The 16,879-nt window shown below is 46.0% G+C and overlaps 1 protein-coding gene across 4 annotated transcripts in view; it reads left to right on the top strand.

Annotated features, from left to right (window-relative positions):
* The first annotated feature begins 7,641 nt into the window (after positions 1-7,641).
* Positions 7,642-16,879, top strand: part of KIT (KIT proto-oncogene, receptor tyrosine kinase) — an 84,894-nt gene continuing 75,656 nt past the window's right edge. For all 4 annotated transcript variants that reach the window (XM_082462238.1, XM_082462236.1, XM_082462237.1 and 1 more), the window contains exon 1: positions 7,642-7,809. In XM_082462238.1, the coding sequence (XP_082318364.1) occupies positions 7,743-7,809 (67 nt within the window). In that variant the 5' untranslated portion in view covers positions 7,642-7,742. The remainder of the gene's footprint in view (positions 7,810-16,879) is intronic.

The raw sequence follows: 16,879 nt of genomic DNA, 5'->3' as shown, positions 1-16,879 counted from the left end.
AAGAATGTATTATTTAGTGGAGAGAGGCTGTGACAAGGTTACGAATAATTCTAATAAAAGGCAATGAAAGATATATGACTTTAAGAGATGCCTGAACAATGTGCTGTGGGGATTTATGGAACACAAATGTGACTCTGAAGTTTAGAAATACTCCTAATTCTGGGAAGTAGCATGGATTTAGATAAGAGGCCCTATTGAGTTGTTTTCTGTTTATTCTTTTTTTTTTTTTTAATAATTTTAGGAGATTTTTTTTTTTTTAATTTTATTTATTTATTTATTTATGGCTGTGTTGGGTCTTCGTTTCTGTGCGAGGGCTTTCTCCAGTTGTGGCAAGTGGGGGCCACTCTTCATCGCGGCGCGCAGGCCTCTCACCATCGCGGCCTCTCTTGTTGCGGAGAACAGGCTCCAGACGCACAGGCTCAGTAGTTGTGGCTCACGGGCCCAGTTGCTCCCGCGGCATGTGGGATCTTCCCAGACCAGGGCCCGAACCCATGTCCCCCGCATTGGCAGGCAGACTCTCAACCACTGCGCCACCAGGGAAGCCCCTGTTTATTCATTTTTGTACAGTGTCCCAGGAGGAGCAATTGCTGTTAAGTATGATAAAGTAATCTTTTAGTGTCATCTTTTAAGTACTAAAAATATATATATACATATTTAAGTATTAAATATTAAGTACTAAAAATATATATTTAAGTACTAAATATTAAGTACCAAAATATATGAATATGTATATATTTATGTATACATATAAATGACTCTAGGATTTTAAAATTGACACCTCCCACCCCCTGCAACTTTTCCCATTTCTCACTGGACTCCTCCCTTCTGTTTTCTAATGTTAATTCCTCCATCTTGACTTTAGATTTGTTTTGTTTTGTTTTGTTTTTTGTTTTTGCCACACTGCCCGGTTTCGGGATCTTAGTTCCCAACCGGGGATCTAACCCGGAAGACAGTGAAAGCACTGAGTCCTAACCACTGGACCACCAGGGAATTCCCTAGATTCTGTTTTCATCTCCCTTTCTCAATCATCCTCCCCCACCAGCTGGATCTTCCAAATCTCCCTCTTCTGGTGTTTTCACCTCAGCCTACAAACTGCTCAAGCCCTCCCAATCTCCCTTTGATCCCTTGCCCCATCCCCTCCTTTTTTTTTTTTTGTTTTTTTAAATTTTATTTATTTATTTAATTTATTTTATTTATGGCTGTGTTGGGCCTTCGTTTCTGTGCGAGGGCTTTCTCTAGTTGTGGCAAGCAGGGGCCACTCTTCATCGCGGTGCGCGGGCCTCTCACTTTCGCGGCCTCTCTTGTTGCAGAGCACAGGCTCCAGATGTGCAGGCTCAGTAATTGTGGCTCACGGGCCCAGCTGCTCCGCGGCATGTGGGATCTTCCCAGATCAGGGCTCGAACCCGTGTCCCCTGCATTGGCAGGCAGATTCTCAACCACTGCACCACCAGGGAAGCCCTGGCCTCCCCTCCTTTTTTATACCATTCGATTTCTTGAAAACGTACCAAGCAATAAATCTTGGATCCATCTCTTCACCTCTAATGTATTGCTCAACCCACTGCAGCCTGAATTCTGGCGTCACAAACTCTGTTTGTCTGTGTGTCTGAGTGTGAGAGTATAGATTTAGTCACCAATGACCTCTAGGTTAACTAGGGAGGTGAGTTATCACAGGAATTAAGTACAGGAGCTATGGAGTCAGCCTCCAAGGGTTCGAATCCTGGTGTAAGTTTATTGCAAGTTACTTAACTTCCTTGAGCCTCAGTTTCCTCAGCTATAAAGTAGGGGAGACCAAGAGTACCTACCTGGTAGAGTTATTGTGAGGATGAAATGGGCTAGTTTATGTAAATAATTTGGAACTGGCTAGGCGTTGCCAGTTCTTATTATGATTACAAACCAACTGATGCTTTTCTGTCTTTATCTTATTTAAATTCCCTAAGAGATAGGCAACACCTGAACACTCCCACTCTCCTGAAAACTTCTTGTGCCACAGTCCTCTCTGTGTTTGCCTTTCTGACCCTTGCTTATCGGGATCCTTTGTGGAATTCTCTTTTTCTGCTTGTCCCTTAAATGTGGGTGTTGCCCTAGGTGCTGACATCAGCCCTCTGTTTTCCTCAAGGGGGACACTCCATCTGGGGTGACCTCATCCAAACCCTCGGCTGCAGCCACCTCCCTATGGTCTGGCCTGTGCTGAGCTCCAGGCCTGGGTGTCTAGCTGTCACGACATCCACGAGCACCTCAAACCCACCAGGCTCAACTCCTTCACTTTCCATTAAAAACCTGCTTCTGTGTCTTGCTGAAGGGAAGCATGTTGGAGCTGACATCAGAAATCGGTCCCTCTTTCCACTCACCTTCCACAGTACTGTTGGGGATCAAGGCCTACAGGTCTGCTCAGCATCTCTCTTTTTCACCCCCTCTCACCACTCTCACCTCCACAAACTTAACCCAGTTTACCACTCCTCCTGTGGATCACCGCATTAGGCTCCTATTTTCTCAAGTTTTGGCCCCTTTCCGTACATCCTTCACTGCGTCTTCCCACTATCTTTTCAAAATGTTAACCTTATCACATCTGGCCCCAGAGTAAAGTCCTTTAGTGACTCTTCATAGCTTCACCCTTCATCAGAGGATGAAGGTCATGATTCCTGGCATGAATAGCTCTTGTTTATCTCTGTGGTCTCAATGCTTCCCTCCCTGTGAGGCCCCACTTCCTAGCTGTGCTGCACTACTTGTTGTTCACATGCCTCGCACTGGTTCTTGCCTCTAGCCCTTCGCATGCGTGCTTCCTGCCTCTCCTCTGGATGCCTCAGAATCTGCCATCTCTTTGGGGGAGCTTCATGAGGCCACTGTACATGATCGAGGTGCTCTTCTGTGTTCAAACATCACCCTGTGCAGAGCTCTGTTAGAGCACCTGTATAACCATTTCATCCTTGACCCCCTTATGTGTCTCTCTTCTTTCTCTGCAAATCCCATGAGGACAGCATCTCTGTCTTGTCTAACTCTGCATTCCCAGCACCAAATAGAGCACATCTGGCACATAGAAGGTGTTCAATCAATACCGAGTGAAAGCTTGAACTAAGAACATACATTATCTTTTTTCATCCTCACAAACTGTGAGGGTTATCATTAGTATAGAGTCTACCAATAAGGATCATATACTCATTTCTCCCATTTGATGGACAAAAGACTTTCAAATCGTTACTGGAAAAACAAGGTCTATTAAGGAGCAAACTTGAAAAGGATTATTCCCTCGATGTAGCAATTCCACCTCTAGGAATCTATCCTAAATAATTAATAGGAGGCAGGGAAGTTTTATTCACCAAGATCTTCATCACCAAGTTATTTATGATAGAAGAAAACTGGAAAAAAATAGAGAAATGATTAAACATCCAGAATTATGGTACATAAATAGGACTGACTGAACATTGTATTACCATTATATGGTATGTTTCCAAAGAATTTTTAATGATCTAGGACAATGCTTGTGTTATGATTAGTGAAAAAGCTAGAAAGAAAATTAGCAAATATTGTAAAATCAAATCATATAATGAAAAAAAAAACCCCTTAGAATAGGCAGAGAAAAAAGACTTGAAAGAAACATACCAAGGACTTCCCTGGTGGCGCAGTGGTTGGGAGTCTGCCTGCCAATGCAGGGACATGGGTTCGAGCCCTGGTCCGGGAGGATCCCACATGATGCACTCGTGCGCCACAACTACTGGAACTGCGCTCTGGAGCCCTTGAGCCACAGCTACTGAGCCCATGTGCCACAGCTGCTGAGGCCCGAGTGCCTAGAGCCCATGCTCCTGCGCACCGCAATGAAGAGTGGCCCTCGCTCGCCGCAACTAGAAAGGGCCCGCGAGCAGCAACGAAGACCCAACATAGCCAAAGAAAGAAAGAAAGAAAGAATTGCTTTGCTTGGCTCTGTAAAAAAAAAAAAACATACCAAAATGAACTCTTCAGTAATTATACCTTGGGTGATTTTTGTTTTGTTTTGTTCATTATAATTTTTGGTATTTTCTAAATTTTCTACAATAAGCATCTTTACTTTTACAATCAGAAATATAAAAAATCTTCAAATTACAGATTTGGGCTGTGTAAGACTATACTGAACATTTTTGGTTCTCTTTGTGCAGCATCATTCCTCCTTCTCCTGTTGAGAGGACCTCGCTTTTTCTTTGAGAACACAATCCTCCCCATTCCCTCGTGATGTGGATGAAGTGGGCCCCCAACCCTAGCTCCAGGGATGGGCATGTGACCCAGGCCTGGCCCATCCTCATGTTCCATCTGTTTGGCTTCAGTGACTGGTTCTAGATGGGCATGTGACTTAAACCAAATCAGTACTTCTGCAGGAAATGTTCCTGAGGGCAGAAAAGCTCTGCTTGCATTGGTACTAATGAGCTGTAAGTCTAGAGCTGCATATGAGGTCAGGGAAGCAACACAGGAAAGCATTGCTGAAGGATGGAGATGAAAAGGAATGCATGTGTGTTCACACACACACACACACACACACACACACACACACACCCCACCTTCAAGTTTGATGACTTTGAGCTCGTAGATCTAGGAAAGTCTGGGACATTATCACCCCTGGACTTTCCAGTTATCTGGGCTAATACATTTTAGGTTTCTTTGTTGCACAAACTAGTTTGCAACTTCTACAAGTTGCAATCAAGAGTTCTCATTAATACAATTACGAAAACAATAAAAATACATAAAGTATAATCCATAAAAGGGTCCAGGGCTAATCACAAAACAGACTACAGAACTGGTCCCACACATCCCACCTGAGATATAAAACATTTCCATTATTGTAAATGTTTCTACTGGACATGATCTAAAGTATAGTTCATTCCCCTGGAAGTGCACTCATAGCACCTTCTATATGCCTCCTTTTAGTACATAGCTGGCAGGGGGTATTATTAAAAATAGCTAATAACCTTAAAGGCACAAAGACTGGAAGCTCTCTGTTGTGCCTGGCATTAAAACTTTAATTGCTGGATCTGGGGAGATTTGGAGTATCTCAAGGGAGGAGTTGGAGTGAGAGGGTACTAAGGTGTTTAGGAAAGTAGATTTTTTTCCAATCAGTACAGAAAGATTTCAATATTCTACCAACCGATATGGTCAGCCTGAGTGTGTACAGGCTGAACACGAGCCCTGTTAACAGATATTATAGTTTCTTATTTGGGTATCTGTTTTTCCTCCTGGAACAAGAATCCCTCTAGGTAGAGACTCTGTCTTACTGATTTTTGTAGCGTGTGCCTACCTAGGTGCTCATAGGTGTTTTTGAATGGTGAACATGAATGATAGTTCAGCATTGTATAATTCCCTATTCTGTTTTTTATTTTTTTTTCTGATAGACGTTTCCTGCCTAGAATTAAATTGCAATATGGTCTCTTTTCAGCCACTCTTCTGAAGACTTGTTATCCTCTCCAGTATCAGTTGATTGAAGAAGAAAATTGTAAATTTTCTCTTTCAGGCAAAATGTTGATATTTTTAACACATAGTGATTTTTTTCCCCACTACAAATGATTTTAGAAACAAATCAAGATCCTAGAAACTTATGATTGCTTTGAGTGGTAGCTTTTATCTCTGTCATTTTAAGAAGAAGATGTGGTCTGATGGCCCTGAGCACAGAGCCCTTTGAATTTCAGTTCTCCCACAGCTGTGTCACTTGAACCATTTGCTAGGACATTGGGGTGTGGGTTCCCACACTCGACTGTAAGGATTGCGGCAGGACCCACACCTGTCTATGAACAATGGTCCTCCCAGTGCCTAGCCCCTCCTTGTTCACAGTAGACACTTAGATGCTTATTGAATGAATAAATAAAAACATTTAAAGAGAGGCGACCATATATATTGATGAAGTAATGATAATTTTAAGTGATTAGCTTTTTTAAAAACTTTTATTTAATTAATTTATCTATTTTTGGCTGCATTGGGTCTTCGTTGCTGTGCACGGGCTTCCTCTAGTTGCAGCAAGCAGAGCTACTCTTCTTGTGGTGCACAGGCTTCTCATTGTGGTGGCTTCTCTTATTGCAGAGCAGGGGCTCTAGGCACAGGTGCTTCAGTATTTGTGGCTAGTAGGCTCTAGAGCGCAGGCTCAGTAGTTGTTACTGAGCGCCTGGGCTTAGCTGCTCTGTAGCGTGTGGGATTTTCCCAGGCCAGGGCTCGAACCCCTACCTCCCCTAGAATTGGCAGGCGGATTCTTAACCACTGCGCCACCAGGGAAGTCAAAGTGATTAGCTTTAAAAGTCACTTTTCTTAAACCAATTTAGGTCCTATCAACATCGAACAGGTGAGCTTTCAATATTAAATAAAGGGGGTGGCAGAGAATTGGTTAATTATAAATTTTGGCTGCCACTTTAGAGAAGAGTCTAGGTGTATCTAAATTATTCCATAGCTTTTTCTTATGGGCACTTCCCATTTCTTTTCTATTCTGAAGCTTTCTGGAGAGGTGTTTACTGATTTATTAGAATGCACAGGGAAAGCTCATCATACCTGGGGTCAGTCTTATAATGACTGGGTCTCCCCTCTTTTAGCTGTGTGATCTTGGGCTACTTTTAGAATTGAAATAATATACATATCTGTTCCACGACCTCACAGGGCTGTTACTGTGAGCATGAAATAGCACTCAGCGTAAGGAGGAACTATAAAACCCTATACAGATACTGTTGTTTCCTTGGGTAAAGCACTTCCTAGGCCGTGAAACTTGGCTTAAGAGGATCATTTTACCATTGTTTTGCCTTGGTACAGGCTAGGGCAGCTAGGAGGAACACAAGAATCCCCACCCCTGTAACTGTCGTCTGATAGAGAGGCAGAGAAACCCTACGGGGGGGGAAAAAAAAAAAAAAAAAGGCGCCCAGAGGGCTTCTAGAACAACGACTTTGGCGCAAATGGGTTTAAAAACTCGGGCTCCCAGAGTAAACTTCTCAAGGCCCCTTCCCACCCCAAAGCCCCAGTCTCCAGAAAGGTCTCAGCAGGGGCTTGTTGGGCAGAGGCCACGCCCACCAATAGAAACCAACTGTGATCTTACAGGTTGAGGAGCAGGTGGAGAAACTGAGCATTAATAATTACCTACGCCTGGGCTCAGCTTTTTACCGCGGCGCCCGGCGCCACGCTTGGTCCCCCTCGAATAACAGGAATAGAGAAGAATGTCGGGGCCCAATCCCATCGCCCCCCGTCCCCCCGTTCCTGTCCCCCGCACACCTCCACCACTAGCGGCGTCCAGCCTCCTCCCTCGGGAGCGTGCTCGAGGGGCGGAGGCGGACCTTTATTGTCTGGGGAGCACCTGCCAGGTGGCGGGCCGGTCCCCTGATGTGCGCGTGGTGCCCAGCTTCACAAAGCGAGCGGGCAGCGCCACTCTCGTCCGGGAACCGCCTCTGGCAGCTCTACCATATCACAGGAGAGAAGAGGTGGAGAGATGAAGGGGCTCTGGGGTCAGGAGCGGGCGGCGAGGGCCGGCGTGCTCGCTCGCTACCCGCGGGCTCGGTCCCCCAGGATCAGCACGTCGAAGGAGCAGGGGTCATACGCCGCAGCCAGGGAACAAGACCCAGGAGTGGGGGAGGGAGGGAGGGGAAGCGAGGAGGGGCGCAGAGAAGGGGCGTGGCCGGCACGCAGTGGGAGGGCGCTGGGAGGAGGGGCCGCTGCTCGGCGCTCGCAGCTCTGGGGGCCCGGCTTTGCCGCGCTCCGTGCACTTGGGCGAGAGCAGGAACGTGGAACGGAGCTCTGCTCCCAGCGCAGCCACCGCGATGAGAGGCGCTCGCGGCGCCTGGGATTTCCTCTTCGTCCTGGTGCTCCTGCTCCGCGTCCAGACAGGTGGGAGGGCGCTGCGGGCACCCGGACCGCGTCCCTCGGCTCACCCTGTGCCCCCTTAGGGCCCGAACACGTTGGGGTGTGTCGGGAGAGGTGGCTGCCGGCCCTCTGGTGCCGGGGCATTTCAGCCTCCGGGAAGATTCGGGGCGGCCCTGGGACTCTCCTGCGCCCTGCCCTGCTCACCTGCGCAGGGAGCCCCCTGTCGCTGGTGGTGGGCGCGCTGAGCTGGGGGTCTTCCGGGAATGGGGGCGGCGAGGGGGGCTTAGGCTGAGCGAGGTGAGGCTGAGGAGCGGGTTGCGTGCGAGTTTGGGGATGCTTTTGTGCGGAGGGTGAGCGGGCGCAGAGGCGGGCGGCGAAGGGCTTCGCACCCAGCGCGTTAATCTCCGCCGGGCGAGGCGGGACCGCTGCTTCCTTTTGTTAAAAGTTGTGCGTGTGTGACCGGCGCACCGGAGGACCGGCCGGCAGGTTCTCAGCCGCGCGGAGGGCGAAGTTGGAGGAGAGCCTTTTCTTTGCTCTGCGGCGCCTGCTTTCCAAACCGCGGCGCTCTTTGTGCCCCAGAGCAGGAGACGGACCCGCTGCGTCTTCTGCTTCAGGCGCCATCCTGGACCCGAGTCGAAGACTGCGTTGTCCCCGGGTCCTCCGTTTATGCCTTTTGCACGGGGAGCGTACCGCGTGCGGCTCTGTGGCCGCGAACCTGGAGGTGCGGCTCCGGAGACAACTTGGGTAGGGCGTGTGGAAAACAGCCGCTAGGTTGCAGACTTTTTGCTTTTGTAGATTCCGTGCCCGAGGCTCGCCCCTTTCTGCCGGGTGCCGTTTCTTTCCTGCAACGCGCCTCGGAGCGGCTGAGGGCTGCGTTTGCTGCCTGCTCCCGGGGGAGGCGGGGACGGTGCGCCGGGACACTGCGGTCCCTGACCCCAGCCGCCACCCACTCACGGCCAGAGTGCCCGGCCAGCCTGGCAGGGCTCTGCAAGCCCCTCTACACGGTGTCTGCGACCTGTAATCGCAGGTCCTTGTTTTCTTTGGGAATTTTGAGATTCGCAACACCCCCTCCCATATGATATCTCTACTGAAGGGCTGCTTGAGGTGAGGGGTGGGAGATGGAGTGGAACTTTCTGCAAATCTTACTTACATATTAAAGCTGTTATGAAAATCGGTTATATCTGCGCGGGAACTGGGGTCTTCAGGTGGAGGAGGATTTGCAGGCTCCTGGAAGCCCTCAGATTCCTGCCCCTTCTCTTTTTTTCTGGGCGTCGCTGGTGCGCAAGCGAGTGCAGGTCGCCCGGCTAACCCCTGAAGCCCTGCTTTTTCCCAGGTCATTTTTTTTTTTTTTTTTTGACCTTTAAGGCTAACTTGATGATGTAAGGATAGAAAGTGAGTCTGAACTGGAATTCAAGGGCTCCAAAGGAAGCATCGCTATGAACTATTGTGGGACTCTATCTACTGCTGATCAGTTTTCTCATGAAGTCTTAAGATGCAGCCTTCCCCTTCCCAGTCTTAAAAGGCATTGTGAGGGCTTTCCTGTGGGGGAAGAGAGGTAGGAGGGATCATGAATCAGTGTCCGGATTCCCGTGGTGGATTTGACTGCCTAAGCGTTCAAATTAGACGTTTGGTCCTTTCCATCTTTGTGCCTTGACATTTTAATTTCAGTGAAGGGGTGTGCACTTGGACCCGACGGGGACACAAGAAAGGGAGACCACACATACTATTTCCCATTTTTAAAATTAAATGAGTCAATTGCTCCCTTATTCCTCATAATTAGCCCGCTCCATCCAACAGATTTTTTTGGCGAAGGGGATTTTAAGGTCTGGCTCCTGGGGGGCAGTGTGGTGTAGTGACAAAGGCTTGTGCTGCCTTTCTGGTTCTTCTTTTCTCAGCTTCTATTGGCTGTGTGCCGTTGTGCCAGCCCCTTAAATTTGGGGGAGCCCGGGGTCCTCAACAGGGCAGCAAGGGGTCTGCACCATGAAGGATCCTTTGGGTCCCAAATTCTCCTCTTCCAGCGTTATGAGCGTAGACCCTACACTTCCTCTGAACTCTTTCCCTGAATCCTTCCTGCCTCCTTGAAATTCCACTGCCTCCTGGTCACAGCGACCGCTTGGTGGTGTCCTACTGGTCTGCCTCTGGTTAAAGCAGGGAGATGTGTGTTCCCTCCGGTCCACACATGCTCGCCTACAGTTTCCCTTTGAGGCCTGGGAGGTGCCAACTCTGCAGGACCCTCCATCATCACCACCCCCGCCCCGCCCCAGTGTTTACAACTCCTGTGCCCAGCAGGATGAACCTGCAGTGAAGAGTGAATCATACCCTCCCCTCGTTCCTGCAGGTGTGAGGCTAGAGTCATCCCCAGCAGCTGGACACATAACGTTCCGAATTACCATCCTGCTGGAAATAACATGATGGTCTTATAAAAGGGAACCCAGACAATTCATTTATCCCCTTTCTGGTCTTTTCCCACCCATCCACACATTTTTTCTTAAGACTTTATAAACCATTCATGCTGTGCTATTGCAACACGTTTTCTAGGGTGCCTCCAATTTCACATTAGTGCCAGACCCAGTGCTGGGGCCTTTGCCTGCAATTTCCAGTCCTCTCAACAAGCCCTGGAGGTAGTCTTGTTACCATCCCTACCATCAAAGCTGGAGAAACTGGCTGAGGATAAGCCAGTTCCCAGAATAATCAGGGGTGAAGCCTGAGATTGGCCCCATATGCCCAGCTGTATATCCAATCACATGATTTCTCAGAATCAGTTGTAAAGTGAGATTTATTTGAAACTATTCTATATCATATGCCAGGCATTGTTGGAGGTTCTGGGAATATAGGATGGCCAAGATCATTACTTTCCCAGTGTTGGTGAAAAAGACCTAGATTGCCTGTCATACGCTGTCTGAGTTAGTGTTCTCAATTTGAGGGAAGTATTCATTGAAGGGGCAGTCATTCAGTGGTAGCTTCCCTGGGGGGTATGTTGGCATTCGACGCTGTGTATGAGGGCTTTAGGTGTTAGCTGTCCTATTCCAGTTAGAGTCCCTCCGAAATGAAGATGCACTGTCTCTAAAATGATGGTGCAAGTTAGTTGAAATTTTTTTCCATCCTCACTGCAAAAAACTAAAAGTGGTCTTAGCATTATATACTTGTGGCGTACTTGTGAGAGAGAAAACCCCCAGTGATGGGTAACATCATTGGCTGTTTACCCTGGACGAGTACAATGAGATATAATGGCAGCTCAGCACTCAAAGCCTTTCTTTTTCCAAAACAAATGCTTATCAGAAATGTGCCAAGTTATTTTGTGGGCTTCCCTTGGAGCACGTTTATGTACAGATGTTGTTGTGATGGATTTTGCTGCTGTTGTTGACGGCCGTTAGAAGTTGCCCTTAGGATTTTGACTCATTTCCTCAAGTCTCCCCCAGCTGATTAAAGAAAGACACCAGGAAATGAGCCGCGGTGTCCTGAGCGGGAATTCTTGAAGCTGGACTGCAGTGCAGGGACCCCTCAAAGGCAGCGGTCAAGGCTGCAGCGACGTTTTCTCCAGAATGAATTTAGTTTAACAGCTGATAGGCTAGGGAAGTGCTTAATGTTGCTGCATTCACATATGGTAACTTTTTTAAAAAGGGGACTGAAGGACATTTGAAGAAATCCTAAGCATGCAAAATTTCACCTGCAGTCTCTGTAACTTGAATAGATATTTTCGTGGCTGCAAATCCAGAGTGAAGAGGGCCTACAAGGGAGTCACCAGAGGTAAAAGTTTGAATCTGGGGCGAATCCAGTGTAAATCTTTGTTGAAAGCAGAGAGGACTTGTGAGGAAGCCTAGCCTGGCAGCTCTGGTCTCTGACATTTTGGAGCCGAGACAGACCATCTTTTGACTTCAGACTCTTAATTGCAAACTCATAGCCCTTGCTTGGATGTGTTTCGTTTGGCCCACATGATGCTTTTTTAGAAAACATTGGGGCAGTATTTAAAATATGGAGAGTTTATATCAAGATCTAGATTTCTTTATTCTCTCAAAGAATCGAAACCTCCCCCTCTTTAGATGGGACCTCTACTCTTTCCATTGCTCTAGACAATACCACTCTATACTGCAAGTCGGGCTTTTAGGCATTTAGCCTTGGGTCCCGGTGAGCACAGGTGGGACCACGCGGGTACCTAGTGGAAGGAGCACAGGCCTAAGGAATGAAAACAGCCTTGTGTTAGTCTGCTGGCTCCATGACTGACGGCTTTGTGACCTTGGAACAAATTGCTTACCCTTGCTGAGCTTCACTCTTTCATCCTAGTTTTAGCTGTGTGACTTTGGGAAAGTTACTTAACCTCTCTGTGCCAGTAAACGTGTGGCTACATATAAAGTTTTTAGAATGGTACTGCCTGGCACGCTCATGGTACAAGCTCAACACATGTCAAGCTCTGTACATATTTATTATCTGTAAATTAGGAATTATTGCTGTCCCTAAAATGGGAATAATGCCTTCTCTAATATGATTACTCTAAAGATTAGAAACAGATTCTTGTAAAGGTACTTGCCACAGGGTCTGGGATGGCATAGGCACCTAACAAATGAAGAAACTCCATGAATATGTAGAATCTGACTATTTCTCTTTATAATCCTTGCATGCAGATAGATACCAATAGGTACTAACTTGACAGCTTTTAAAATGAAATAAACTTTAATTTTTGTCTTGAGTTTTACATAGCTTTTGACAAAACGGTTGGGAATCCCTAGTGTTAAAGAGTGAACAGATCTTGGACTATTTTTTTCCCCAGGGGGGAAGAAAACCCAGAAGATTTTTTTTTTAACATCTTTCTTGGAGTATAATTGCTTTACAATGTTGTGTTAGTTTCTGCTTTATAACAAAGTGAACCAGCTATACATATACATATATCCCCCAGAAGATTTCTCCAGTGAAAACATTCATACCTTCTAATTTTTCCATTCATCTTATGCTTTAGCCTTAATGCTTACATTTTGGTTATGAAATGTGTTGGTTAGGTATTTTCCGCTGCATACCTTTCTGACAGTTAGGTTTTTAAGGCTTTTGCAAACTTTAAAGTTTAAGCTAAATTGTTATTCAGGGCATGTGGCATCAGAGTTAAGAGTTTGGGCTCTGAAGTTGACAAGTTTATCCAGCTTGGCCTCTTGCCAGCTCTGTGACCTGGGACGAGACCCTTCACCTCTGCTTAAGCTTCAATTCCTCATCTTTAAAATGGGGATGATGATACAGGCCTACTGAAAGGAGTAAATTAGATCATGCACGAAACACACTTTGCATAGCGTCCCTTACAGGGAAAGCACGGGGACTCCACCATCAGGCTGATTTTATATTTCTTTTTCAGCGTTTGTCTCTTAGAGAAATTTGGAAATGGTTTAAAACCAGATTGTATAGAGGGGTTTCTTTTAGTATTAAGATGAAGCTTATCCATTCAATGTCTAGTTTTTTAAAAGGTTCACAGTTAGTGTTAATGCATACTTCTCTCCCTGGTTCTTTGTTTAACCTTATTCACAGGCTGTTTTCCACTAAAGGGAATACAGCTTTCTGGATAAAAGTTTAGGAGGGGAAAGTTCTGTAAATGGCCCATTTCCTCAATGAATAAGTAAGTGTAGCTCACAGAGGGTCCATGAACCCTATTGCCTTGTAAAGTGGCATTGAAAGCACCTTGAGAGGGAGGAGCTTTTCCGTGACTATATGAGGCCCTTCCCTAGCTGTGAGGGACCAAGCTGAGCTTGTCCGTTGCCCTGGGCTGGACACACAGCAGTGCTCAGGCAATACTGGTTTAACTTCTCTCCTGTTCTCCAGCACTTGTACAGAGCTTTGAACATAGTGAATGCTCAGGCAACATTTCAGATTCAGTTTAACGAAGGATGATCAATCCCTATGCCTTGGTCCTTGGGACTATACGGGTAGGCTCTGGCGGTGGGGTGGGAACAGAGTAAGAGCAGAGCCAACAATTCAAAGACAGAATTGGTGTCATAAGAAGTGCAAAGGGCCCAGGCAATATTTCAAAGGAGAGGAGTTTACGTCTTGGTGGGCATGTGATAGAGATCAGGGATCAGTCCATGTGGGAAATAATATTTGACATTAATTTCTAAACTTTAAAAGAGGGTAGAGTGTCTATAGTGGAGGCTTGTGTTGGAAAAAGCTCCTGAAACAGGGAGCAAGAGACGAAGATGTTATTTGAAGATTTCCAAATCTTTCAATTGGTGTTAGGACTTGGGGTAGAGAATTGGAGGCGAAGAGGCTGGAAAGGTGGATTCTGATTAGCCTCAAGGAGCATTGGAGGGGGAGGGTATATTTAGTGTTGAGTTTGGTCCAGATTCTGAAAAAAACTTTGAAGTCAAGGCTGCGGTAGACTTGACCCAGTAGTGGCCCTCCCAGCTTTGCTTGCTAGTCCAGGGATGTTCGCTCTACTATTCTGTCCTGTTAAGTACACTCCCCAACCTGCTCCAAAAATTTGGACATCCCCTTGCTGTGGGCGGCCAGAACTAAGGGAGGGGTGTGAGTGTGTGTGTGTGTTTAAATTTTAGTAAAATGCACGTAACATAAAATTTACCAGCTTGACCATTTTTTTTTGGTGTACAGTTCAGTGGTGTTAATTACATTCACATTGTTGTGTAACCCATATCCAGAACACTTACATCTTGCAAAACCAAAACCCTCTACCCATGAAACACTCCCTGAGCCCCTGGCAACCATTATTCTACTTTCTGTCTGTATGAGTTTGACACTCTAGGGACCTCATTCAGTATTTGTCTTTGTGACTGGCTTATTTCATTTAGCATACTGTCTTCAAGGTTTATCTGTGTTATAGCGCATGTCAGAATTTCCTTCCTTTTTAAGGAAGGCAATGTATGCATATGTATATGTATGTACCGACCACATTTTTTTCTCCATTCATCCATCGATGAACACTTGTGTTGCTTGCCCCTTTGGGCTATTGTGACGAATGCTGTTATGAACATGAGTGTACAAATATCTAAGGGAAAATTTCAGAGGGGCCTCTGTTAGGATGGTTAGGCCCACGGCTGAGAGCTATGTGTTGGTGGGGAGCTGGGCAGAGGGACCATCGGTCATACTCTTTAGATGGTTAGGTGGTCTCTGGATGAAGGAGTGAGTGCTTGTGTGTTGGGGTGCATGCTCTGGAAAGAAGGGGGAACACTTAAGAGGCATGAGGAAGATAAAGGTGGCAGACTTAGTTACTTTGCTTGGCAAATTTGCAGGCATCTTGGATGTGCCAGGCACTGACGAGATTGTGGGGAAGGGGAGCAGGAGCTATTGTGGGTGTGGTAACGGAGATCTGGGGGTGCCATGGAGTTCACAGAAATAAAGCCAAGAAGAGGAGCCCATTTGAAAGAGGGCATATGATGCTGGACTCCGCTATGTTTGTTTATTGATTATTTACAGGCTGCATTTACTTGACACTTAATTTCACAGACACGATGACAGATATAAATGAAAATCTTCTTAGGGTCAGGTGCATGTAAAAAACTAAACCCCAAAGGTCACAGAACATGGCTCTATAATATTACAGTAGGATTTGGGGATTGTAGAGGATTGTGTGTTGTGTACCCATCGTATAACGAAAAGTAAATTTTCATGAAAAGAAATCGATGGAAGGAAGATAGTTTTTCATTTAGTCTCTGCATTAGACTATTTTAAAAGTATGTTTATTGGTTTTCTCAGAGAACAAAATGGATGTTTTAGGCACAGAAGAGGACGTAGAGTTGATTAAAGCTTTGGGAAATAGGCCCTTTGAAGGCAACTTAAAGAATTGGATTTATTAAGCCTGGAGAAGATAAGGTAAAGGAAGGTTTAGTGAATGACAGTCTTCAAATATTTGTAGTATGTGAGTGAAGAATGGGACAAAATGAGAATAGTTTAAATTGCCCCAGAAAAAAATTGAGTTTTTTTTTTTTTTTTTTTAGGGAATATTCTTTGATTGGAAGGGTTGGAAAAGACTTTATTGTGTTACCAGAGTTATAGGGCCTTGGCTACAGGTATGAGAAAAGCCAAAAGTAATTGTCATTCTGAAATGGTTAGGTCCTGCCCACCTCAGTTGGCTTGATGACCCTTTAAGGGCCCAGCTGAAATATTTCTAAATAAAATAACCAGCTGTTTTCTCTCTTCACTGCCTCGGCTGTGGGGTGGACAGTTTCTTATAAATTCTGGGTAGACTCTAACAGGATCCTCACAGTTTTTGGTTATATTGAAAATAGCCAATAAAGAACCCACACCTAAAAAGGGGTTATTGATCAATCTGTTGGAGTTGGGGACAGTGGATCTAACCACAGAATGAACGATAGCTTAAGCTGAGTGCCAAAATAAGAAAAACAAGGAAGTTCGGGGTCTAGAGAAATCAGTAATCGACCATCATTAGCTCTAACCTAAAAATGATTGTGCTCTGTGATCACCCGACCGACTGGTGATTTTGAGACACAGCCAGCCATGCTGCATGTAGGCTGACAGATCTGTAAGGGTGAAGGAAGTCCTTTTCCCTTGATTACTCAGGGATGGACTGTTCAGTCTGGGGTTTACCCAACACCCTCACTTCCCTTCCCACCTGTCCCTTCCCTTTGGTCATTTCGTGGTCATGGCTCAGTGGCACGTTTAGATCAGCCAGTGGTCCAGCAGGGGAAGGTGGTAGAAATGAAATTGCAATTGGGCAGTCTCTGGTTGATTACATCATTTCGCTCGTCATGTCAACATGCATGATGACTTCTGAGATGTGATCCCTGCCTTCAAGGAGCCTGGGGTCTGTGGAAACATAAGTGCTTGGTGTAGATGCTAACATAGTAAGATTTGTAATAAGATTTAAATACTAGTGCTGGTCCAGAAGCCAGGACACATATTCATTTGCATTGGGTGGGAGGAATGAGCATCATTTCTTGAGTAGAATGGCTGATTCCAAGGAAGATCTGGGACCTGAGTTAAATCTTGAAGAATGGGGCAGGAATTGGTCAAGGTGTGAACAGCAGAAGTAGCGGTTTACAGTTAGCTGAAAGACTCCCATAGAAAAAAATCTCTGTGGAGACTAGCAGAAGATGAATAGGATAATTTTTAGGGCACCTGGATTTTTCTTCAGTAACTGCAGTATTTC

This window comes from Balaenoptera physalus (genome assembly GCF_965194825.1).
Source record: "Balaenoptera physalus genome assembly, chromosome: 5".
Classification (NCBI taxonomy): domain Eukaryota; kingdom Metazoa; phylum Chordata; class Mammalia; order Artiodactyla; family Balaenopteridae; genus Balaenoptera; species Balaenoptera physalus.
The sequence above is the reverse complement of the archived record's forward strand: the minus strand, read 5'-3'. Positions and strand labels throughout refer to the sequence as shown.